General features: G+C 37.6%; 2 protein-coding genes across 2 annotated transcripts; both read right to left on the reverse strand.

The window, feature by feature from the left end:
- Positions 1-3,214: 3,214 nt before the first annotated feature.
- On the reverse strand, positions 3,215-7,750 carry irf8 (interferon regulatory factor 8). Its single transcript, XM_005915174.3, has 9 exons — positions 7,614-7,750; positions 7,256-7,467; positions 6,680-6,863; positions 6,377-6,474; positions 6,052-6,109; positions 5,591-5,638; positions 5,069-5,461; positions 4,806-4,921; positions 3,215-4,633 (listed from the first exon to the last, which is right to left on the reverse strand). Exons 2-9 carry the CDS (start codon positions 7,424-7,426, stop codon positions 4,439-4,441), a joined length of 1,263 nt encoding a protein of 420 aa, XP_005915236.1. The 5' UTR covers positions 7,427-7,467; positions 7,614-7,750; the 3' UTR covers positions 3,215-4,438.
- Positions 7,751-9,159: 1,409 nt separating this feature from the next.
- Positions 9,160-25,821, reverse strand: dusp22a (dual specificity phosphatase 22a). The gene is made up of 7 exons (XM_005915173.2): positions 25,459-25,821; positions 24,659-24,692; positions 23,944-24,026; positions 22,533-22,582; positions 19,589-19,663; positions 19,206-19,377; positions 9,160-10,727 (listed from the first exon to the last, which is right to left on the reverse strand). Exons 1-7 carry the CDS (start codon positions 25,477-25,479, stop codon positions 10,530-10,532), a joined length of 633 nt encoding a protein of 210 aa, XP_005915235.1. The 5' UTR covers positions 25,480-25,821; the 3' UTR covers positions 9,160-10,529.
- Positions 25,822-26,917: the final 1,096 nt, after the last annotated feature.

Raw genomic sequence — 26,917 nt, forward strand, 5'->3', positions numbered from 1 at the left:
GGGAAAATCCCAGTACATGAGCAGTTTCTGAAATACTCAGACTAGCCCATCTGGCATCAACACCATGTCGCATCCAAAGTCACTTAAATTACCTTTCTTCCCTATTCTGATGGTGTGTTTCAACTGCTGAAGTCCAGTCACTTCATTATTATACCTGCGTGCCTAAACGCACTGACTTGCTGCCATATGGTCGACTGATTTCATTTTTGCATTAACAATTGAATAGGTGTACCTAATGAAGAGGCTCAATAGTGTACATGCTTATTTTGAATTTTAATTCAATAATGATGAAATTGACTGGTTATTTAACATCAAAATAACATAATTACAAGAGATCTCTTGGATGACACTGTGTTAAAAACAGACATGATTCTCTGATAGAAATCACTGCAGATGCTCTACATGAGCCCCCCTGAAAACCACTATCACTCTATCCAAGATGCTTTAATTTAATCATACTGTACACACTTCCCTACCAATAATGACACCATATACCCAGTTTAACGCCTTGTCTGATACAATCATGGCCCACAGTGACCAACTGTGTGAAACACAGAACAAGAAGTAGATGAAGAAGAAGAATGAATGTCATTGTCTTATTGGGAATCATTTGCTCATTTAATGGTAGCAGTTAATTCCTTCTCTTCCTGTCTTTTGTCATCATTACTCACTGGGAAGATGTTTGTGTGTGTGGGGAAGGAGCAGTTGAGAGATTCCCTGACATATGTTGTCTAGATCCCTCTTTTAGTTTCAGATTGCATCTTAGTTTCATCATTTCTAAGCCAGAGCCATAAACATTGTGTGTTCATAGTAAATGACCATTTTAGTAGTGGAGGTGTTCCCTCTAAATATACTTTTGCTGCTGTCACTGTGACAAAGTAAGTGGCAAGATTCATGGGTAGTTGCTTTTATAATGATTTAACAATTTTCAAACTCAATAACATGGTTAAGTGTTGTTTCACAAGAAGTGTATATGGATCCTTATGTCCTCATATGTTATTTGTTTTTAATCACTTTATCTTCACAATCATTTGCAGTTACTGTAGGTAAACATTTTAAAATACATACATTCCTATTTCTTTTTCAGTTTCTAAAGTCTATACTAAATAATGACCAAGATTATTGTTTGTTGTTTGTTATTTCCCAACTGACATGCAGTAGTGGTCAACTTATGTTTCAGTACAGTTTAGAGGCCTGGAAACTTACATGAGGTGGGTAATTCATCACAAACACTAATTTTGCTTTTGTTTCTGGTATCAGATTGTGATACCAAAAATAAATGTCTGGTATCAGTTTACCATTTGGGTGTAGAATCAAGTCATAACCTATATATAAAAGATGGAAGCGGCCTAGTCAGTTACTGGTTTGTGAATTCCCATTGGAAGTTTCAACTTTAGTGTTATTGCCTCCAGCATCTTGTTCTTTGGAGCCAGAAATAACCCTATTTAGATGACAGGGTGAAATGCTAAGTTATTAGCTAATACTAACAAGCTTGATTAGCAAGCTGCATCCATAGACTGTCGAGGCATTCCTACATATAAGTATGCACCAAAAACAAAACAACACAAAAAACCCCAGTGATATTATTTCTAAGATTATAATATTAAAAATAATCCAAAAGACACCAACAGTGTAAACATATGGAAGAAGAAGAACTCCAGTTTGCAGAACTGAACAGCCACACGCTCCAAACTTGTAGCTTTGGCATAGTTAAGGTCATGAGGCTCATTACTTTGATCTTAGGATAAAGTTGCTGTTTTTTAATTTGTTCTTTTGTTTTTGTTTTTTATTGCAAGTAACCTACATTAATACAGAAACCCAACAATCATATGACTCCTTATGAGCAAGTGCTTTGGCAACAGTGGAAAGGAAAAACTCAGTTTTAACAGGAAGAGAGAACAAAGACATTCTTTGGAAAAGAGTCATAGATTCATAATAATTAATAATTAAATGCAGAGTAGTTTATAAATAGATAGTGAGTGAAAAAGGTGAGTGAAGAAGAAATACTCAGTGCCTCATGGGAAGCCCCCAGCAATCTAGACTTATTGCGGCATAACTAAGGGAGGATTCAGTGTCACCTGATCCACCCCTAACCACATGCTTTGTCATAAAGGAAAGTTTTAAGCCTAATCTTAAAAGTAGAGAGGGTGACTGTCTCCAGTGATACTGTACTACGAGGTCTTCAACGGACGTTGTATGTGACAAGAACGATTTTAAATTCAATTCTGAATTTAACAAAGAGCTCGTGAAGAGAAGCTAGTATACTCTGCTCATAACAAACTACAGTAGTCTAGCCTTGAAGTAATAAATGCATGAACTAGTTTTTCAGTATCACTCTAACACAGGATGTTTCTAGTTTTAGAGATATTGTGCAAATGGAAGAAAGCAATCCTACATATTTGTTCAATATACAGACTGAAGGAAATATCCTGGTCCAAATTACTCCAAGATTCCTCACAGTGTTGCTGGAGGCCAAAGTAATGCGATTTAAAGCATCTGGTTAGAAACCATATTTCTACGATTTTTAAGGCCCGAGCACAATAACCTCAGTTTTATCTTAATTTAGAAGCCAAAAATTAGAGGCCATCCAGGTCTTTAAGATATTCAAGCAGTTTGACTAATTGGTATGTGTCGTCTGGCTTTAAGAATAGATAAAGCTGGGCTGAATAGAGGTGGAAATGTATGCTATCACTGCTAATAATACTGCCTAAGGAATGCATGTATAATATGAACAGAACTGGTCCTAGCAAAGAACCCTGTGGAGCTCTTAACCTTAGCGTGGGAATATTTGTTTTAAGTGAGCACAAGGGTTTTGGTAAACCACTTAACAAAGTTTACAGCAAACTGATTTAAAGCTTTAGTCACACAGGCAACCTGTCGGCAACCATCTAGTAACCACCAGTTGCTGGGGAAAAGTGTGGCCGTAACCAATTGATAAGTGGCTGCTGGAGGCTGGTAGAAGCTGTTTGCATGAAATTGGTTGCAAAGACATAAAACCTCCTTGTGATTGCTTTGATTCATAGCAGGTTGCTGCAGTTACTAATAGACCTTTTGCTTTCGAAGTAAAAGCTAAGTCTCACTACTGCAACCAAAGCATTTCAAAAGTTGCACCTTTTAAAATTTTACTATAGCTTGAAGAGTGACTAGCAAGTATTTGCAGACAAGTTAGTGTTTCCATGCAAACTTTGCAAACTTTGAATGAATCACAAGGTAGCTTTTTGGCACAGCACCCTCTGTGGAGCTGATTTCAACTGGTGACAGCCAGGAACCTCCAGCTAATCAACTGGTCAGGGAAACTCATTTTCAGGGAAACCATTGTTACAGTGTTCCAGACCAGTCTCTAGGCCTGTGTGAGTAGGGCTTGAGTTCATACTAGTTATAAACTGTGAGTAGTTTGGACTAAGTTTTTGTTCTCTACACTGGTAAGATTGCCTCTCTTTCTATTTTCTCCATTTTGACAAACTGTCACTGAAATAGTGCTCAAAAAAATGAAGGAAATTCAATAAGTGCTTAGATTGTGCGTACTTTAGCTTGCAATACCAACCATTCCTGGACTACCAAGCATAGGATAATAAAATGGAATCCCTGGTTTCATTACAGTGTGCTTTGAGAATATGCTGGCATCATTTTAACACATATATCATTATTTCATGTAATTTCCTTGATCTGAACAATAGTACTTTCTCTACAGGCCATTTTTGCAAAATAGTCCTTTTTAAACAACACATAAGTATGATTGCACACAAATGAATACAAATGTAGTTCAGTAAAAAAGGTTTTATTTGAAACACGGTCTACAAAAGGTTGAACTAAAGATCAATCATTTAAAAAGTCTGATAGTAAAACCTATCTTTCATTAAATGCCACTTTGCATCTAAAACTTTATGCAACTTTTATCAACTCAACACTTGATAAAAATTTGGTTGTTTATTCAGCTGGTTGTCAAACAAGAAAGAAACTCAAAAAGTACAAAAAAGATAGAATATCAAAAATAAAATTCAGTGTAGCAAACTAAATTGCTTTTATATATCAAACTGCTGCCATTTTGCAAAAAGACTTTGAATAGAAATCTTTATAGATATGAAAGATTTGTATCTATAAAGACTTGAGTTGTAGGAAATACAGTATTTGAACATGCATGAATATGCTACCTGTTCTCTTAAGTTGGATAATAAAAAAACATCTTACAAAAATGAATCAGACGTTAGGCAGAGTTATGCCCTGTATTTACACAAAAGTAAACATTACTTGTATAGAAAAATTTGTCGACTTTCTAATATGGAGCTTCAGCTTTAAAGTCTTATAGTCAAAGAAGAAATGTGCTCTTTCACGTTTGGCTCGCCAGCGTGTGTTAGAAAAGCAAAGAATGTTCTTCTTATGTTCTGTATTCAGTTTAGAGCAAGCTGAAGAGCTCTTGTCAGGTATTACTGCTCACATCTTAGGCAGTGATTGGCATGTTGTCCCTGTAAGTTGGCCTTTGAGGAGCACTGTAGCTGCACAGATCCTGGTAGATGCGAGCCATCTGGTCAGTGGCCGCATCATCAGACATCTCTAGGTTTGGGTTGTTGCAATAAGGCTGGGCACGACGCATGTTCATTGTCTCAAGCACGTGCTGGCAGTTCACTGAAGTGATCTGCCATGAGGAGAAAAAAACCCCCAAAAATTATGTTTTTAGTTTTTTCTCAGAATAAAGCCATAACTAGCTCTTGTTTAAAAACTATCAAGGCTCAAAAATAAAGTGATATTTCTAATGCTTTACTAGTCAGCACTCTGAGTGAAACATGTTATCATTTCACACGTCTTACCTGGACGATGATCAGTTTGTTTTTGGCACTGTTGTGATCATGCAACTCTTCTCCAAAACACAGAGTCACTGTTGGATCAGGAGCAGGAATCTGACCCTCCTGGTACAGCTGTAGAGCTGGAGCATATAAAACAAACGAACGGCTGTTTAGATAATCTTCGCAAATTATCAGTATCTAGTCTTACTTCCTTTAAGCGAAAGAAATAGAAAACAAAGCTGTATTTTTCTGTAAATCCAAAATATGGAACCAATATAGAGCCTCACCTTGAAGAAACCTTGCTGTATCAAAGATCTTGACAACAGCATCCCTGTCGAGTTTGCCAGGCATTGAGCCATATTGCGAGCCCACATCTCCCAATCCGCTCCAGAAGACACGGCTCTGGCACAGCCTTTTGATGTAGATGCCGTCTTGGTTTGCACGGACCAATACACCTCTCTCCAGGTGGCCCAGAAGCTTGCGCGTGACATAGCGCTGCCGTTCATACTCAATGAGTTCAGCAGGGGGGAAATAAACACTCTGCATGCTGTCTGAACTGTAGAGGGCACCCCGACCCAGGGGATGCTGCGGAGAGATTCGGCATCCTTCAGGATGAGTCACCAGTGTGGAGTGCATCAGCTTTCCTCCATAGTAAAAACTGATCATCATTTGGCAGAGGGCTATAGAAGAAAACATTTGGTCAGATTCAGAAATGAAAACAAATACGTACAAATGTAACAAAAATATGGAAGCTGAAAGCTTGTTTACAAGTAGATGATATAAGGTCATGGATAACAATAAGCAAATACCTGAACTGAGACTGCTCGATGGCAAAGGTTCCTGATGCAGTGGGAAAGCTGTGAATTAGAGGAGGAAGAGGTGGGTTAAGGCCTTTTTTCAAGGCAGTGGACACAACCACAGTGTCATGTCTTTACTTTGCTGCGTCATCAGAAATGCCATTTCTCTATTACAATCTCACGAAGAAATAATCACAAGAGTCAGCAAAGTTTTACAGGATGTTAGTCAATTCTTCCATTGCAGAATTCAACAGTCAAGTAAATAACCTCCATTTAGCACCCACAAATGCAGAGACACTGAGTTTTCCGCTGGGGTTATTTTGTGAATAAATTCAAACTTATGTCTCTCAAAAGTGGTGTCACAACAACAGTGTGATATATGAAGGCTGAGACAAAAGACCCAGTGCTGTGAATAGCTCCATTTAATCTAGCTGTGTGTTGCATTGTAAACTGGGTACAAAGTATAATCTTACCATTGACACTGCCCTGGGACCAATATTCTGGACTGGCTTGGATGCTACAGCTTTCCTCCTGCAAAAGGACAATAATATAATAAGATGTTATCAAAAGCACCTTTGTACACTTTACAGCTGTGAAGAAGTGGGACGGTTTTCATGCTGAGTGTAACAAGCGTGAACCCCGTGAAGTGCGCGAAGTGCTGCAGGAGACGGCACAGTGTGGTAAGGGGGAAAAAAAGTGACAAGAAAGCTAAGTGACAATAAAGGCTAAGTGCATCTAAATATATGTGGGAGGTGGGGTGGAATGAAAAAAAGACTTTAAAGTTAGACATCATCTCACCTCTTTAATGAGCTCTTCTAGCTCGGGGTTGCAGTCCATATCTGTGATCTCACCAGAGCTGGTGGTAGCTGTCACAGCCATCACTGAACTTTTGCCGTCTGTGGGTGAAAGAATAGTACACAATGAGTCGGTTCAAAGTACATATATACTCTTTTAATTATTCACTGCTATAGGAACTACAGTCTGTAATAAGTATTTTGCTCTCAGTTCTAATCACAAATGAAAAAGTGATTTTGCTAACTGCTAGAGATAACAGAGTGTATTGTGAGGTATGCTGTGTACTGTGAGATAACACAAACTCACGTTTTTGCTCTTCTTCTGGAACAATGCGGTACACTTTATAAGGCTCAGAAATATCAAGCTGTGACCTCTCAGTCACCTCCTCGAAGTCAGGGCTTTTATTCAGAGCGCAGCGAAGTCTGGTCTTCCATGTTGCAGGCTCAGCCTTGTCCCCCTCCTTATACTTGCCTTTAAACACAGCCCAGGCCTTGAGGATACAAAGAAAAGTATATGATTGTACTGGATTAAACCGTAAGAATTTAAGAAGAGACATGTACATCATTTTTGTAAACTGTTCTTGAGAAAGAAAGAAAAAAGAATGAAAGAAAGAAAATCTAAGTTATATAGCTACACCACAATGCATTAAAATATATCGACACTTCATAAGATAATAACTCTAAGGTAAAAATGCACTAAAAGGACAAAAAGAAAAAAAAGTGAAAAATTATTTTAATAGTTTAAATCACACACAAGAATCAGCCTTACAGTAAGAGGAGAAGTGTTGGACAGCTTTAAGAATCACACCAGTTCTGGTTTTAGCGCGCAAAAAAACAAAACAAAAAACAAAACAATCTTTAAATGGGGCAAAATGAGACAAACCTTAAAAATGGATGCGTCTATTTCTTGGTTGTAATCCTGTTTTCCTGCGTGTTTCCATGGAATTCGGAACATAGTGCGGCTTTCATCCTCCCACAGGAGTCCAGAATACTGCGCACTTTGGATCTGCTCCATCAGCCACTGCTTCAGTCGCCGACCTCCCGTGTTTGACATCTTGATGGTGGAAACTCTCTTTTTAGATGGCGCGCTTATATCTATATGTGGAAAATGTCGCGTAAAGTTCGTTAAATAGTATAAGTTAACTTTCTTTAAGATATTATGAAAATGTCTTATTCGAGCCGAAGTTTATAAAGCGCTATCGTCTTTTTTAAAAAGAGAGATTAAAATCAAAGGCACTTACAGATTGACAGGTAGATAAGCTCTTGGCACGGGGTTGTGATCTTGATAGAATGCGCACTGTCAGATTTAATCAAGTGAGCTCTCCGAAACGCATGCCTTTAAACTTTTTCGTGCCCCGTGTCATGAATGAATAAATCTGTGGTAGGATTTGACAACGCTGCCACACTCTGACCAATGACGAGTACTGACGCTTCAGTAAGACTGCCCATACCGGAAGACTTTTTCTTCTAACCGTGGGCATTTACAAGAAATGGCCTGACACAGACGATGGTTATAAAGTTACTGCCTACGCTAAAAGCTGCGTGGACGCGGCGCTATGAATAAACCCGTAAAGTCACAAGTTACCTTGTGCTTTGAGGGGATTTCTACTCTCCAGACCAAGGTACTATATCCCTTCTGCGCCCACTCATCCTCCGATGAGAAAGTTTAGAAGGTTGTGCAGGTAAAACTGGTCAGCTGTCAGTGCGATGGTGAGGTGGACTGATTCCATGTGTCAGAGACACCTGGAAGATGTTACACCGTTACCGTTATTTAAAATGATCGTGATTATATGTGAAATATTAGGCTCAAAACGGGGAACCGCAGCGTATTATTAAAGCAAAACATTAACTATTATTTTTCCCAGTAAAAACATTTACTGTTATTCTCTGTCCATCATGAAATCCCTGTGACATCATTTAGGGACTAATGTGCCTGTTTATTACAGAAACTGACACTTACTGTCATATTTGAACTAAGATTTCAAACAGAAACATCAATCTGCTTCTCACTTTTATATGAACATAGGCTTATATGAATTTGTGTACACCAAAAATGTAGAATACAAAAAAATAAAGTAGCAAGCTAATTAAATACTCGATTCTTTATGCACATGTAGAGTGATTTAAATAATTTCATCATCTGATAAAAAACAAGACTTGGTAGATGTAGTTGGGATTCAGTTATGGTAAAATGGTAAATGGCCTGTATTTGTTTACTAGTCCTAAGGACCCCAAAGCGCTTTACACATCCAGTCATCCACCCATTCACACACTGGTGATGGCAAGCTACATTGTTGCCACAGCCACGCTGGGGCGCACTGACAGTTCAATTCATTATACATGTCCTAACAGAAGGCTTCCAGTTAGCATTTTAATATTTTGCTGAACTGTAAGGTTCTGGAAATCCTGCCAACAGTTAACCTGTCTGGACATGCCTATGTGATTACAAAAATCCCCCCACCCCACTTGGTGTGTACAGGAATATTAAGTAAATACACACTTTCAATGATATACTGCTGTTTAGAGGAGGAAACTGGAAGTAACCCCACCGGCCCAGCAGGAATAATTTCCAAGGAAAGACTTACGCTTCACTTCTTGGAAGGCTGGCTTCATAACGTAATCCTTATTTTAGACTGATATTTATTTCATTATGTCAAACAATGAAAACCTTAAGGAAAAAAATGAAATTAATTTCATTATTTTAACCATTGTAACGTTTTATCCTCAAATATACATCTCAAGCTAAATCTGCTTTTTATGCTTTACTATAAAGACAAAGACACACAGTTATCTTCATAGGGTGGATTTATTAACAATTCCATTATTTCTCCATCACTGCATTTCATTATAAAACACAACAAACAAAACACCATAAATACACAATTAGGACAACAAACATTATCCACAAAACTATAAACAGAAATTCTTTAAAAATCTGTTTTGACACAGTAAAGAGATAACATCAGAGCTTCGGTAAAATCAGGAAGACTTTAACATTTGGACTACAGACATCCTGAATATGTAGTTATACTTTAAATTCAAATTCCCAAATTTAACCTGCTGTTAATAAACTTAAAGGAACATTTTGCCTTGTTTTCAATATATTTTTAGGTGTCACTCATAGTGGTTTATTTGTAATGTCCACAGTGCGGTCTCCGTGTGTCAACCTACTTAAAAAGGTTTGGCTCTTCTTTAATCCTGTGTGCCTTGTGAGGGATAACTTAGTACCAGTCCTCTCAGCCCTGCAATGAATGCAAAGAAGAAATAATTGCTGGGAACTGATAACAGTTTTCTTTTTAGCCTCACAATATTCTGCTAGTTTATATAAAGACTTGTTTTGTTGTTTTGGTGTGGATTTCTGATACTAGATTTTGTAACAAATATTGGTACAAGTGGTGTGTACACAGCTTGGAATTTTCTCTACGATGAACCAAATGAAAGTGAAAGTGCTAACTATACTGAAAGAGCAGTATCCAACTATGTCAACATGAATACTGTAAATTACATAGGCAGTGATAAACTCATTGTTTTGTGATCTTTGTAGGTGGCTAGTACAATGCTTATGATGTATGTTGCAGCTATTTATAGGTAGGATGAATGTAACAACAAATTTCATGCTGTCAAACCTACAAACACAAAAAGCAGTGCTGATATGCAAACTTGTACGTATCAAATCAACCATCAGTTTGGTTTTAGATTTAACTGAGATTTAACAGACTAGATATTTATATAACTATAGGCAAAATGTTCATTTAAGATGCCGTTAGTTGATTATGGCATTAAGGCTGCTGAGCTGAACATTGCAGGAGTCCATGTGGAAACAAAGGTCATCACTCATCATGGCTAAGGTGCTGAGGTGTTTAGAGTAAGGCGTCTGTGAGCACCAATACCCCTGTTTTGGTTGTAAGGGACTGTGGCGGGTACTGGTAGTGGTTATAGGTCTGTAGCACAATTCTAAATCAACCTCCATCTCTTCTTAAAAAAACAGACGCGAATAAAGTAAAAAGTGCTCGATATTATCTTATGCTTTTAGAGTTGTATGAATACATGTAGGTTAGATATGACTGAGGGTTGATTTGGAAATGAGTACAGAATAGTGGGTGCTGCCTATTTCCAGGCAGCAATGGGAACAAGTTTGGCATGACCAGACTTGTGTTTCAGCCGCTTCCTTCATCATCACCATCAGCATCAGCATTGGATCGCATGGATGGGTAGTCACTGACAGTTATCCAGCTGTGATCACCTCCCCTCTTCTGGCTCTGCTGTTGCTCTGTGTACTGGCTCAGCAGGGCACCCACCTGCTCCTGGTCATTGAATGGACTGGGACGGAAACTTGACCGTAACCATACTCTGTACTGAAGATGAGAGGGGAAAGGAAAACAGTTAATTAAAATAACATTTTTTATGGTTAAGATCAAACTACATAATACAATTTTACATAACCCACTGCCATATATTTTATATACACAAAACAGGCAAATATTTCAAGCCTTATTTGTTTTATTTTTTTAATGACAATAATTCATAGCTTATAAAAATCAGAAATCCAGTATCTCAAATTAATAACATTTTTTCAAATTGAAAAAGAATTTACCATAAGAAATATCCAACTTCTGACAAGTACGTTCATTAATACACAATACTTTGAGCTCCTTTACCACTAAATACTGCATCAGTGGAGTGTGGCATCGAAGCAATTAGCTTGTGGCACTGCTGAGGTGTTACTGAACACTTCGGCAGTGCCGCAAGCACGGCTTTAGCCTGTCTTTATTTTTGGTTCAGGTGTTTCTTGTCTTCCTCATAGTTTATCTGTGGGGTTAAGGTCAGATGCAATAGAGTTGGCTGGCCAGTCAAGCATGGTAATGCCATAGTTACCAAACCATTTGGTAGCAGAGTCTTGATGCATGCTCAATCATCCATGATCATCTGGAGCATTCGTCACTTAGATGAGTGACAAAATGTCTCTCCCACTAAAAACACTACAACTAGATGAATAGAATCAACTTTCTGGCATTTGGCATGAGACACTGTGGGCAGGTGATGAGTTCTGCTGGAAAAGGAAACCAGCATCACCATAAAGCTTGTCAGCAGATGTGTGCATGGAGTAGTCTAAAAATCTGGTAGACAGCTGCACTGACTTTGACTGGACTAAGCACAAAAAGCACCAAAAGAAAAAATGGCACCCCAAATCATCAGACTGTGGAAACGTCCCGCTGGACTTCCAACACCTTGGATTCAGTGCCTCTATGGTTTTTCTTCAGATTCTAGAACTTAAGTTCCCAAATAAACTTCTACTTTCACCTGAAAAGAGGATTTTGTCCCCCTGAGCAAAAGTCCAGTTCTTTTTCTCCTCAGCACATAAGTCTCCTTTGATACTGTCTCCGATTCAGGATATGACTGATATTATGAATGCGACAGTTGTAGCTCCTTTGCCAAAGACTGTGCTTTGTTGGCTCCTGATGCACTAACACCAGCCTCTGTCCACTCCTTGTGAAATTCACCCAATTTCTTGGCTCAACTTTACTCTCAAGGCTGTGGTCATCCCAGTTACTTTTCCTACCGCATTTTTCCCCCCTCTGTCAGCTTACCATTAATATGCTTTCATGTAACACTCTGGGAACAGCAAGTTTTTTTAACCAATGATTTCCTGTGGCTTGCCCTCCTTGGGGAGGGCGTTGATGATCATCTGGACAACTGTCAACTCAGCAGTCTTTCCCATGATTGTGGTTGCATGTATTGAACTAGACTGAGACATGCACAATATTTACACTGACTGAATAGTAATCTTCAGATTTTCATGAGCTAAAATCCATATCAACACAATTAAAACAAAAAATTGCAATGTTTCACCATGTAATGAATTCAGGACATAGTACACTTTACATTTTAAAATTAAATTATTTGAAATTTAAAAAAAACAACAACAAACTTTTACAATATTAGTTTTTTTTTTAGATTTGCTAGTATAGTGACTTTTTATTATAACTGTATTCATACTGTAAGTTACAATAACAAATATACAACATAAATTGTCCTCCCTAAAATTCACAGATCTCCTTGAAACATAGTTGCCTCATACCACATCTACAGTGTCTTCAAACAGTACATTAGTCTGCTTAACATTGAGAAACAGGTGGATTATAAGCTATAAATACATATCCACCCAAGTTTCATTAGAGAACATGTCAAAAGAATAGTTTGAGTATTCATACCGAAAAGCTAAATTTACAGAAAGTAGCGCAATTAAAATGTGACACACTTGTTTAGTTTTTTTCATGGAAAATGCAACTCTCTTGTTCCTCTTTTTCTAAACCTATATGCAATTTGTGCAGCTTTGTGATCATATATATATCTATATATAGATACATATCTATGTCACCAGAGATACGAGTTTATTTTGAACCTTCTATGAAATATTTATATTATTTATATTTAAAGTATATTTTAATTTAATTTAAACTGTCTTATGTGTTTAAAAGGGAAGTGTGTGTGCATGTAAGTGAGAGCGCAAGAGAGAGTTGAATGAAAATTTGCTGCTCCAAATTGTTAAAAAAAAGTTTGTTTCCTGATCCAATAACACCGAAGTGAACTCCTTCAAATGATTGTAGTTAGGGGTGGGCGATATATAGACTATGTTCGATATATTGCAAGTTTTCCCATGTACGACAGTTAAAGTGGCTTTATCGTAACCATCAAGTATAAATTTCCATGGCAATATTGAACTGTCTGCATGTAATTCACTGTGAGGTTTATTTTTCCCCCACATGCTGCAAATGCATCATTAATCAGCCCCTCCCAACCGAAAAATGTTCTACCTGGTACACATGCGGTGAGCATGTGTGTTTATATACTACCAGGTAGCGAGAAATATGGCAACAGTGGGAATTTCAGAGGAGCGAAAGGATGAGACTCACTGTCATTTGTATTTCACAAGGAGGACATCAAACAAAATGCGGTAATTTGCAAAACGTGCTGTAAAACTATTGCCGCAAAAGGTAGCAGTACCCCAAATTTTTCCCACCAGCTGAAAAGTCATTCATTGCAAAATGAACAATGTTTTAAAACTCTGCATGTCAATGTCTCCCTACACACCAAAGAAAATGTTAAATAAACCAGCTGCGATACCTGTGAATGTTCTTGGTCTAGGGTTGACCACAGAAAGAGTTTTACTGTGACAGTACTATCATATGTGAAAAACCTCTGTGCAACTGATGGTTAAAAAATGGTTAAAATAAAACATTTCGATTCATTCAGATGTTTTTTGTATTCAAAGTTGGAAAAAAATATTGAATGGTTGATTTGAATGAGTATACCAGTGCAATTTCAGGCACTACATGCTTGAAAATAACACTTGTTTTTGGAGGTTATTTAAACATATCGTGATATATATATATTGTGTATCGTGATACAGCTTTAAAAAAAAAAAAAAACAATATTAGATTTTCCTCACATTGCCCAGGCCGAACTGTAGTACAGTTTATTGACTTTTCAGAGCTAGATATAAACACTAGAAGTCGCTAGAAGGGGTGGTTATCAATAAGTGTATTATATGCAGCAGCATTACTTTGCAGTAAACATTTAAACGTTTGTTTAATAAAAGGTCAAAAAGGGAGGAGCTGTAATGATGTCCAGGAATTCTTCAATTATTTTGTGCAATACCTTACTCTTTAATGAAGTGAAAGTCTCCATCTTCCTAAAATTAGTACTGTCACACTCACCCTAAAAACCAAACAGAGCACAACTGACTCATAATATTAACAGAACTGTAAAAATTAATAACAATTCAAAGCAAAGATTTAAGATAAGCCATCAATAAACTCAGTCATATCCGAATCCTGTACAACACCTGCTCTTATCTGTCATTATACCATCTTGATAAAGAACATGAATCATGTCAGAAGTGTTTCACGTGGTACACAAACTGAAAGTAGAAACTCATAAAATCGGTAGAAGCTCACCCAGTGATGAATTTGTTCAAGTCATAACATTAGTAAATTCTGACAAGGTTCCAGTTTATTGCCCAACTTCACAATGAAGGCAACATGAAAGATTTGCACCTTTTAAAATTCATCATGCTACTCATAAGCAGATAGATCTGCGGTCATCACTGCCACCACTCACCAGTGCACCTGCACACCCACACAAACACGCTTTCCAATTGTCAGATTGTTCTTTTTGTAAATGACAACTCAGTGATTCAGCGAGCATTTGGCTGGGTTACAATATTATGATATGTAGCAAATTTATAGATAAATTTAAGGCTTTTTAGAGAAATTGAAATTTAAAAAGCCTGGAGCTGTTTTGCTTCATTCAGTTTCAGGAACTTGTTTTTCTAACCTTTGTTGAACTTTTACAAAGCTTTAGTCACTATGTATATTACGCTGTATCTCACATGCACTGCAACCATGACCACTGATACACAATGTTGCTAGAACTGTATTGAAGACATTGCTGAATTCAGATTCTTCACTTTCTATCTGAGACACATGTGGGAAAATCACAAATACACAAAACCTATTTCCCTTTAAATCCTCGAAGTCAATGCAAAGTCTACAAATAATGACCATTTTTTTTTCCAGTCATGTTATTTTGCAAGATGCTGACAGTAATGGTTAAACACGTGATGAGCAGTACCGAGCTAATGCAATCCCAGCAAACCCCCTACAGTTCCCCTTCTGTGTGCAACGACTACTTAAGTGCCAATGGAATGGAATCACAGTTAGAGCTATCGCTAAATAAATTAGGTAAAATTATGCAAAATGTTTAAGCCAGTGTTTGAAAAAAATATAATTATATATATATATATATATATACACACATCTATACATCTATATATATATATATATATATATATATATATATATATATATGATATGTATATATATATATATATATAAATTTTTGTATATATATATATATATATAAATCTCAATATGTGTCGGCACACAATGCACCCATAAATTAAAAATGTATGGTTAATTAAACAAATTACTTTTTACTATTAAACTAATGGTAGAAAGTTTGGGAACAACTGAAGTAATCTAAACTTATCTGGTTAATAACTGTTGTTTGAAACATGTTTTGGATAGTTATAATGTAAACATGCAACTGATACTTAGAATACTTGTTTTAAAGAGTATACTGGCAGGTAGGGTGGCAGTGGTTTAAAATCACAAAACTGTGAACCTGGAGACCACAGTTTGTGTCCTGTTTCATGAACTGTTTAATTTCATTTTCACTTTTGTTTACTTAGGCTTTGTCTTGCTTTTGGTTAGGCGTAGGCACCAAGATAAGTCAGGTTTACAAAAAGGTGAGATTTTCTGTTAAATTCAAGTTAGGAGAAGGACCACTCTTAATGTTGCCAACAAGCGTCCACCACATGGCTGAAGCTAAAGGAAACCATGGATATATTTGAGATTTTCTTTAAATACACAACCATACTTACCTGGAAATATTTTCTAGAATAAACCATACAATAGGAAGTTAAAATTCACATTTAAAGTGAAAAAATTGCTACAATATTAGGAGTGGCCAAATCTACAGTTTGGTAAATCCTGAAAAAGAAAGAAAGCACTAGTGAACTCAGACATCCACAGAAGACAACAGTAGTGGATGATCGCAGAATCATTTTCATGGTGAAGAGCAAACCAAGTGAACAACACTCTCCAGGAGGTAGGCGATATTCAAGTCCACCATAAAAAAAAAAAGACTGCATGAAATTAAATACAGAGGGTTCACAGCAAGGTGCTAGCCACTCATAAGCCTCAAGAATAGAAAGGCTAGATTGAGAAAAAAAAAATAAACATCTAAAAAAGTCAGCACAGTTCTGAAAAAACATTCTTTGGACACATGAAACCAAGATCAACCTCTACTGGAATGATGGTATAGAAAAAAAAGGTATAGAGAACATTATAAGAACAGCTCATGATCCAAAGTATACCACATCATCTGTAAAACATGGCGGAAGCAGTATGATGGCTTGGGCTTGCATAGCTGCCAGTGGCACTGGGACACTACTGTTTACTGATGATGTCTGTGAAGGTTCTCAGTCATCCAGGTCATCGTAATCTAAGGAGCTTGGAAAGAAAAGCGTCTGGACTTGTTGCTTGAAGATGTTTCACCTCTCATCTGAGAAGCTTCTTCAGTTCTAGGGTCAAAATGTGGAGAGTTCCAGATTTAAGCCCTGCGGGAGTGTCCCCCCAAGAGGGACCTCTACCTAATCACACGAGCCAAGGTGTGAAAATGAGTGTAGGTCACAATCAGCCAAGGTTTCGGGTGAGCTCATTGTGAAACCTAGCCCCACCCTATCATGTGATTTCCTGAGGTCAAATGGCCCAGGATGTGAGTGGGCATTAAGGTGTCTTGTTGATGATGTGACACAGTACAGAAGCAGCTGAATTAATTTTTGAGGTGTTCAGAGACGTACTGTCTGCTCAAATCCAGCTAAATGCAGCCAAATTGATTGGGCGGCATTTCATAATACAATGACAAAGGACAATGACGCAAAACATACAGCCAAAGCAACCCAGTGGAATATTTTTGAATGGCCAAGTCAGTCACCTGATCTTAAGCACAATAAACATGCATTTCACTTGTTGTAGACTAAACTTTAGACAGAAAGGCCCACAAACAAACAGCAACTGAAAGAAGCTGCAGTAAAGGCCTGGCAGAGCTTTAAAAAGGAAGAAACCCAGCATCTGATGATGTCCATGAGTTCAAGACTTCAGGCTATCATTGCCAGTAAAGGGTTTTCAACCAAGTATTTGAAATGAACATTTCAATTTTAGTTTTTCAATTTCTCCAATTACTTTTGAGCCCTTGAAATGAAGGGAGTGTGTTAAAAATGCTTTAGTTCCTCTTTTTTTTTTTTTGTTCAAACCACCAAATTAAAGCTGAAAGTTTGCACTTCAACTGCATCTGAGTTGTTTTATTTAAAATTTATAGTGGTAAGTCCTTTAGTTGGTTACGAGAGGTGTAGAAGTGTGTCATGGGAGTTAGGTCCTGGATCAATAGGAAGTGCAACAAGTTGTCCATAGAATCTACGAAACAAAGGCTCACAGCTCTGGACAGAGGCCATGGGAATAAATGGCCTTTTCTCCCAAAACCTATCCAGGGTACACTCTCAGCTGCAAGTACAATAGTATGAGGGCAAATCCATGCAGAGCTTAAAAGGAGCAATAGTGAAAGAACATCTTGGAGAGAAAGGTGTCACACAACACCAGCCTAAGAGCAGACCAAAGCAACCTTTCAGAACAAAAAACATTCAATAACAAGTCTCCAGAATGAAGACCTGAATAGGACCAGGACCTGACATCCAAACGTACTGGGTAAAGAAGCTAACTGCACTTCACAAAAGCCTGGCAAAAAACAAATAAGTGGGATGCTAACAGCAGGTGTTCATCCAGGTGTTCAGACTGGCTAAAGCGCCATCTACTGGTTGATAAGAGCAAAACATCAAGACTCTAAGAACAGTAGTGTAACCTGAGTATGGCTTGGAATGATGAGAAGAAAGTCTAAAACTCAGTAATCTACACATTGGAAGTACCTCCATGAGGTAAAAAAAAAAAAAAAAAAAAGATGATCAGAAGCCAGCTCAATAGAGGGAATAAGATCTAAGATATTATAATACACATGCTTTATTGGTCATCAGCTACCCATCTGGAAGAATAAGCTGGCCACAGAAGGACATGGATGCCACTCATGATCGATGTGCAACTTGCTAAGAAACATTTAACTAAATATTAGTCTGGGTGTATGTATATATTTGAGCATGTATTTTTACTTTCGATCCTGTATGAATTAGACAAAATCTAAAATAACTTCAAACTTGTGCACCCACTTCTTGTTTTTTTTAAAGTTACTGAAGATGTATGCTGCATAATGATTCCACCCAATGAAAACCCAAAATTACAATGACATTCATGCCCATGATGAGTGGATGTAAACTTGACGACAACCTTATGCATATATGTATTTATATATAAGAAAAAAGCAAGGTAATATCTGAAAGTGCATGAATCAAAACTAAAAACATTACAGGAATGTTTTTTTAAATGTGTGATCACAGATTAGGCATTCTAAAAGTTAAAATAGCTATGCAAACCTGTGAAGCTGCTGGTGGCAAAAACAAAACAAAACACAAGCTACTTTTTAGAAAGGTGAGAAATGCAGAGATGATCCTCCTTGATGTGCAGTAGAGGAGCATTAGAAACCCTTGCTATGAGTTCTGAACCTAAGAGTTAGTACTAAGATGTGTTAGTGATTGAATGCAATATTAAGAACTTATGTACTATTTTAAAGACTGGATTACTGATTGACTAAATGAGTAATTGGCTTGCGTGTACAAAAGACCATTATGCCATTGTGATATTAAAATATTTGAGGGTTTGTAAACCATTGCATATAACAGAAGATAATCATGTGTGCTGGTTTAGTTTTCCAGTTGTAAATCTCAGATCTGTCATTTCAAACGAATACTTCTTGTCCTCAACAAGAATTACAAGCAATTAAAAAAAAAAAAAAAAGAATATAAATAGGTATGCATCAGTTGAACAGATTAACAGTTGCTAGACTGACCACAGACTGCCTGTGCTGTGTAATGGTGTATGTGTCATATCCTGTGTGCATGTATGTGTGTGGGTCTGTATCACAAATAACAGAGCACAAGGGTTTCTACAGAATGCCAGTATACCACAAAGCTACTGCTAGAAAAAGCACTTTAAAATTTGACTTTAAGCGGAAACACTGAAGTAGTAAAAGGGAATTGGATGCATTCTGTAGGTAGTGTACAGTGTGTGTGCATTCATGTCTTCTCTGTTTCTTTGCATGTTTACCTCTGAGACTTGTGTAGTCTGGTACTCCTGCAGCTGCTGCTGGAAGCCATAGTTTGGCCCAACAAAGGAACGAACAGCTTTGACAGCAGACAGACACTCCTCCCAGCTATAGTGGGTGACAGTCATCAGGTAGGCCACCACCATGGTAGTGCTCCTTGATACACCTGCAAGGCTGCAAGAACACAAAGGACATTTGGCTTATTTGGTTCTTTTCATTAAGCAGCTGGATGTTTAATACCTTACTTCCTACGGTTAACTGGTAAAAAAATGGGACAGGCCACAAACCATCAGGACAAATGTCATGTTGACTGTGAAAGTACCTAAAAAAGACGGCTGATCTGTTCTGGTTTTGAGTAGGAAGCTGGCTGGATGTAAATACCTACCAGTGAACTAGACAAGATCCACCATTCAAGCGACATTCATGGATGAAGCTAATGCAATCTTTAAAATGCTGCAGTCTGGAAAGACATAAAAAAAAGCACAGTAAAGTTTTCTGAGTTAATATAGTATTGCTCATCAAACAGAAAACAACAGTTCACTTTTACTAAGGTCATAGTAACATTTAAGGAGTGTAAAGCTAAAAATGGAATACACATTATAGGATATGAAAAAGGCCACCTTGAACTGAAACTGTGTTAAAGGCCCAAACATTGTGGTTCTATAAAGGTTGTTAAAACCATAATAATATACTAAGATTAGCTGTGGAAACTACAGATTACTCTCAGATTTAGAGATAAGTTCAGAAATGTGTGAGGTAGTTTCAACAGATTTATGTTATATCTCAGAAACAGGAGAACATACTGTGGTGTGTTTTTTTTTCCCTTTAGCTACTCCAAGCTGTCATGTGAGAAAGAGGTTGGGTATGCTCAAACAGAGAGTCTGTGGTCGACCAGAGCACAGACAGTAGGGACAGACAAGGGAAGTAAATGCCGTCATTTTGTCTTAACTGCAAAATTTGGTCTTTTTCCAGCGCTGGGTTACTCAGTGCGAACAGAGGCATCGTTTTAGGTTTACACCTAAAATACAGCAAATGCCATTTCATGGGTAAATTTAGAAAATAAATCCCCACTAATTGTAAGATTGCAAAAACTCCACACAAAACATCTTCCAATATAAAGCAGCATAATGCAATGCTATTGCTCCTTAAATATCCTCCTTACACACTGTCAGGAAACACTGCTGGTGTTTTGCATAATCAAGAATTGCATGGCTGATAGCGCTGGTCTCCTGAGGAGCAGATGCTGGTTACTCAATAGCAGACAGGGTAACAGACTGGGGCTAAAATAGACTGTCACTTTACTTTTTTCCTCCTTCCAGAGATCCAAACTCTTCTTTAAAAGATGTCTCCTCAGCACTTTGTTCTGTCATCCTAGCACAGAAGTTTCCGGCAGTCTTGTTTAATATGCAGAAAACTAAGTTGTGACAAACATTTACGGTTAAGTAGAACTGAATAGAAAATGACTGTGAGGAGAACACTGGAATAAAAATAGTCCTCTAGCAACAAAAAGCTGTTAGATTACTGTATGTTTAATATGCAAAATGAGCTTCTGTATTTCTATGGTGGTTTTTAAAAATATAATTATATTAATATGCCTAAAACAACAACAACAACAACAACAACAACAACAACAAAAAAATCATTTTTAAAAAAAGAGCTTCCTTAGTTATGACCAAAGCACATCACGTTGATGCAAATGCAAAAGTTTACACCTTCATGCTCTACGCACACTAACAGACTTTCTCAGAGAAGGTTCAAAAAAAAGGGGAACCCCTGGCTCTCTACAAATATCTACATACATTGTTAGCAACTATATAAATAACATTTAATGCCATTTCAATTAAGCACTTGCTGTCTTGGGTGTGAATTCCTCATAGCATTTACTGTCTTCAGTGTGAATTTCACAAAACACTGACATCACAAAATGCATAGAAGCTTAAATAGGTTTAATCTTCTTGCTAGTTGCTAGATACATTTATTTTGTTATGCTCCTCGTTGTCTGCTGCACAAATAACAATAAAAAACAAAGGGCTGTTTCTGCAGTCTGACCACAGTTTTGCTGTATTAGTATTATTTCAGTGATTTAGGACATAGGTCTAAGATTTGCTGTCACTTTGGGTTTTTTTTGTATAGTATGTGATGATTCCTAGCGAGGAAGTATCTAAGCACATCAACCTTAATCCTTTTCTGCTGAAATGAAGCAATCATAGAGGTTAAGGTTTTTCAGAAAGCTTTAAACTTTTACAAAATGTGAGACAGTTTCTGCTGTGTACCATCACCATGTAACAGAGGCCATCACATGTAATGACAGGGGCCCCTAGATCATAGCATGCATGGTGGGACGGCAGTTGGCCTCACCCTCGCATCACTCAGACCAGTGATTGTGACAGAGGGGGTTTATTAAAGCCCTGGGTGGTCGATGCAAACAGCCAGATGTCACACTTAGGTTTCCTTCCTCTGCTGCCTGAGGGAAGGACGCTTGATTGCGACAGTGGAGGTCAGACATCTCCAGCCCAACAATCATCAACTTCCAACCAGCCACTAAACCTCAGTTCTCACTAAGTTACATTTGACTCAGTTCTACTTTTTTACAAACTAAAGCAAATAAAGTTCCCCTTCAAATCAAGGAGAGGTTGAGTAACTGTGGAGCTCAAAGTAACGCTGAGATTTTTTGACCCAACAAGGTAAAGTCTTTGACATAATGTACTGGAGATTTATCAAATTCCTACTAATGTCCCACTTGTACCTATGCATGAACCCTGACTAACCACGTAGGGCACTAGTGCAGACATAACAACGTAATTCCTCTCCAACGCCAATAAAGACCTTAAAGTAAGCCATCAACCAGGGTCATATGACACTAAAGTTTAATGCTTAAACTCCAACTGAATAATGGCTCTTTACTGTCCCCTCAGTTCATGCTGCAAACTTAAAGCAACAAGGGATGTGTGAGGTCAAAGACTGCTATGACTAATGTGTCGTGTTAGCGCCAGCAACAAGTCAGACTCTGGATGAACAGTGACACATTAAACATACTTACTCATCTGTTATTTTTTCACTTAACCTTTCTCTCACAAGCACGTGAAAAAATAAAAGCCCTCTTTTGCCCAGTCTTTAGGAACAGAATGAAATGAAGTGAACATTAAATAACTTTAATCTATCATTAGATGGCTGTAACTCTTATGTATGACTACTGTTTGAGTTACTGCTCTTCTCCTCTCCTATAAATAGTCTACTGCATACATTTTGAAATTTGCAAAGGAACCAAGACTAGAGGGTGAAAAAGAATCCACCAATGTTTTTAAACCTTCATGTACGTGTTTACTCACAGGTTCTGGCTGGAAGCATCAGCTGCATGAATGCAAAGGTATGTCATGTCCTGCAAAACATTAGTGAAAAATGTTAGGAGGCAGGCAACTAAATATTGGACAAGTTGTGTAATACTAATAAAAAGACACTCAAGTGAATTAGTGACATGATGTAGTAGCATCTCAAAAACACAGTGTCTTCAAAAGAAATTCAGCGCTCTGTGTAAGACTAAGAATAGTTTCCCAGATTACAATTTTAAGTATTTGAGATTTCATCACACATGGTGTATAATATTATTTAAAGAATGACATTATTATAGATTAAAAAGAAATTACTGGATGCAAAAACAAGCTTAAAACCAGTTAAAGCCACAGTTGGCATGGAGCCCCAACAAGTTTGTTGTACATGTACAATGACAGCAAAGAGCTATTGCAATCTACTCTATTCTATGAAGAGGTGACGAGAGGGACTGTTTATTATCACAGCACGTTTCAAACCTCAATGACCTTTGATGTCATAGGCAACATAGTAATGCTGAACAATATAAATTGTGTATTAACATAAGCTGCCAAAGCTTTCTGCATTTAAAATAAGCATGTCTTGAGTAGTACAAGCGTCTCTGCGATCAACTGACTTTGATATTTTTGTGGCAGATTACAAAAAAAATCTGTCATAACAATACAATAAAGGAGGCTCCAAACTGACAGAAGCTAAATTTATACGTAAAAAGAAATGATAGTAATTGGTGTCCTTAGTTTCTAAACGTTTACAGGTTTGTATTAAAATAGGAAGCGGCACGCACAGTAGTAAACACGTCCCTTTTCTGGAAGATATTGCTGGAATCAATTTCAAAATAAGCATACATATATTTTTAATATTTCTTCTGTTTTATTTGTACAATTTTTAGTTAATATATATGAGGCATGGGGTTTTTTTGAATTTTGTTTTTGTTTAGAAAACATTGTAACCTTTTGTCAGTCTGGTTGTAGATCAATATCTAATGTGTTCCCCTGGTCTTGGTCAGTGTCCAACACTCAAAACAATGCATTTACAGTAAGCAGTGTGTGAAACCAGAGACAATGTGAAACTTACAGAGATATACTGCGGTGGTGAATATCGGTGTTCTAAATCATATTTCTCACACTTAACCTTTTTCTTTACCAGAGTAAAAAAAAGTTCAGTTTTACACATCATAAGATTCTGTCTTTTAATACACATGAACCTCATAATTTATCTGTCAATCTCAGTCTCAAGACTTCAAAGCAACCCAACCATAACTCATCACCACCCCCAGATGGCTGAAAGCACAAATTACATCATTAACATTGCACGCATGACCTTAAAAAAAAACACCAGGTAAGATTTTCCACAGAAAGTAGCAATTTTTAATCATAATACATCCAGAAATACTAACCATGATTTCCCACTAACCTCAAACACCGGTTTTGCATTGTTGTACACAGACAGGATGTGTGTGATGCCATTCTTAGATAAACTTTCTCTGTTTTCTGAATCTGTGACAAGGAGAGAGGGAAACATATCTCAACAGGTCCTTTGGTATGAATCTTACACAAACAATCATGACTTTGACCCGTTGCAAGCAGCTACAGAAGCAGGTCTGTGAGTAGTTTGTTATCCTGCAACATTACTTAGTACAGATGGGCAAGTGGTCACTTGTCCCTGTCATTTTAGCTATATTTAGCCATTATACTCTTACTGTCATCAAGGCAGCTAAAGTTAGAATGTTCCAAATGCCATATTAACTTGAGGAGGTTGCATCGGACTAGAGTGAAACACAAGGCTCTGGATTGTTATTTTAGTTTTTATGCCACACATTGTAGCAGTTTAATTTTCTTGTGGGCGAGACTTTACAATATTACATTATTTTACTCTTTAAGCTACAAATATATGTGCTTAAAAGGGAGGGCTTATGTTAAAAATCTGCTTTCACTTTTTCATATAGAAGATTAAGTTATGTTGAGTTAAAATTCCCCTAATTAAACATTATTTGAGAATTAATGATAATATGTAAAGTGTGCTCAGAGCAAAATATTGTACTCTAATGCTACACCGAACACCTGGCCCAACTGGGCTTTCTATACTGTATATAATTAAAGCAATAAATCTACATACATGTTTGTCTTACCTCTTATATTCCCAAGGTAGAGTCCATCAACAACCTGTGAAGGAGCAGTCACAGACATGTTGCACTTAGATGTTCATTACAATTCAGCTTCAAGAACCTCGCATGAAAAGAACAAATGTTCTGGTTCGAGCCAGATTGGATTTAAAGCTTAAGGCTTAAGATCCTAGTGGAGCTACGAGCAAAGGAAACGTTCCTTATGGCCATACAAGGCTTGAAGCAATGATGCATGGTTATCTGAATGATGTGATGGGTGGCAAACGGCCACTGAGTGTTACTGTACAGCTTTGGTACTATACCTATGGAACAATAGCTGTATGAAGGTAATGAAGTGCTGGATTGATTCTAATGAAATATCTCACTACAGTACCTGAACATTGTTGTGGCAGCTCAAAATAGATGCGGATGACAATTTCATTTTTAGGAAGAAATCGATATAAACAATCTTACTTTTTAATAAAAACAACATGAGTTAGCTTTTTCTTTTAGGAGGACCCTTTTAACTGTCAATTAACAATGACAGTGCAATATCACAGCATCAAAACATGACATGCAGACACAGACACTTAACTTAAGGTTGGCATACAACAGTATTGTAGGTTAGAGTCTAGCACAAGAGCCCTGGCTTGGATCCAAATTTTGTCTTTTTGGGGGTTTTTTTTGACAGGGCAGAGCGTGTCACGTGATTGATTAGCGACCAGTGATTGGCGCCTGCGTTTACCAGCATCGCTTTGGACTTTTAACCATCAAAAACACCCCCAAACAGCGTAATGACATGACATAAACAATAACAGCAAACCTACCTTATTCATTCCGTTGCCCATGGTATCCCTGGAACAGTCTGCGGTTAGCTAAAAGACTTTAATGCGTTGAAGAGCTAGGATATGGACTTTGAATCCAAAATGCGAGGTTAGCCTGTGTGACTGGACTCTTTAAGCGGTTAAATAACCTTCGCTTCAGACGCTACTTTTGCATATTTAACAGCATTATTAGATTAAACTGCTTTAAAACCCACTTGTATTTGTGTTAGCTTTGACCTCGTTTCAGCCCCAACAACAGTTCCATCATGCTGTGTCGTCTTCCGGATTGTTTTGACGTGAAGTGGGTGCAGCTGCGGGTTCATCCGGCGTGTGACATCACAGCAGGCGACACAACAACTGTGCTTTCTCAGCTTACACCTTCAGGGGGAAGCTAGAGATAAAGTCACAATCAGACCTAGTATACAGTATAAGATTTAAACGTAATTTTATGAGGAACACAGAAAACCCATAGTTATCGCTGCAATTTCGCCTCAGCCCCAGCTGGATTTGAACATTTTTCGTAATCTAACCCTGTGTGGTTGTTTAGTCTTTAATGTTAACCCTCTATGGTATGCTGATGCCTTCAGGCAGCAAACAACATTTTTGGTGATCATTATTATTATTTTGTGACACAAGACACCTCCGTGTTTAGCTAATTAACGAGTAGATGAGGTTTTGATCTTTGATCTGGGGGCGGAGTAATCCTTTCCGGGGCCAAGACACAGCTTATAGTGCTAGCTGCTGCTAAGTATGATTTCATTTTTATGCATGTTTAAATTGAAATAAGTTTTTATGGCAGATTCTGATTTAATTTATTTACTAAAACACCATTTTTGGTCTGTTGCCTCAGAGCAGTATTGCGCAGTTAGGCCACTTTTCTTCGGGCAATAATGGTAAAACATTGGCTTTAAATTCTGGTCCTTGGGGCTACTTGTCCTCCCATAAAAGCACAGGATGTTTTCCGATTTTTTCTGTCAATGTGATGTTTGTAAAGATATGACACACATTTCCCTTACCTCACAAAAGTAATGAATATCCCAGATTTCAACCAACCAAGACATACATCTTGTAAAAGTTGTCATGCAAATTCCTCCACAACTTTTTCTGATTCTGATAAACTCCATCACAGCTCCGGCGGTAGAGCAGGCCACTTAGTTATTGGAAGGTTGGTGGTTTGACTCCAGTGTGCTCCAGTTTGCAATTCAAATATCCTTGGGCAACTAACCCCAAGCTGCTGTAAACACGAGTAAATGTTGGAAAGCAGTTACATAATGAGCATTGTGCTTGTGCAAATGGGTGAACAGAGTTGTCTAAAGCACTTTGAGTGCTCAGATAGAGTAGAAAAGGGCTATATAAGAACCAGTTCATTACACCCTTCGGTAGAAAAAGAAACAGCCAAATAGTTGCATCTTATTTTCCTCAGAGGTACTGGAGCAATATTCAGCAGTCCATAGACCAAAAT

The sequence above is a fragment of the Haplochromis burtoni genome, unplaced genomic scaffold (assembly GCF_018398535.1).
Source record: "Haplochromis burtoni strain Fernald_Lab_line unplaced genomic scaffold, NCSU_Asbu1 Contig_11, whole genome shotgun sequence".
NCBI classification, from domain to species: domain Eukaryota; kingdom Metazoa; phylum Chordata; class Actinopteri; order Cichliformes; family Cichlidae; genus Haplochromis; species Haplochromis burtoni.

Bases quoted from the DNA above. Each gene is read 5' to 3' on its own strand.
- irf8 (XM_005915174.3), bottom strand. From the start codon at position 7,426: ATGTCAAACACGGGAGGTCGGCGACTGAAGCAGTGGCTGATGGAGCAG. The intron at 6,110-6,376 runs GTGAGATGATGT...GTCCTTTTGCAG, and splicing joins TAGAAGAGCTCATTAAAGAG to GAGGAAAGCTGTAGCATCCA. The intron at 5,462-5,590 runs GTATTTGCTTAT...TTTCTTCTATAG, and splicing joins ATCGAGCAGTCTCAGTTCAG to CCCTCTGCCAAATGATGATC.
- dusp22a (XM_005915173.2), bottom strand. From the start codon at position 25,479: ATGGGCAACGGAATGAATAAG. The intron at 22,583-23,943 runs GTTAGTGGGAAA...AATGTTTTGCAG, and splicing joins ATGCAAAACCGGTGTTTGAG to GACATGACATACCTTTGCAT. The intron at 19,378-19,588 runs GTAGGTATTTAC...GTGTTCTTGCAG, and splicing joins GGATCTTGTCTAGTTCACTG to CCTTGCAGGTGTATCAAGGA.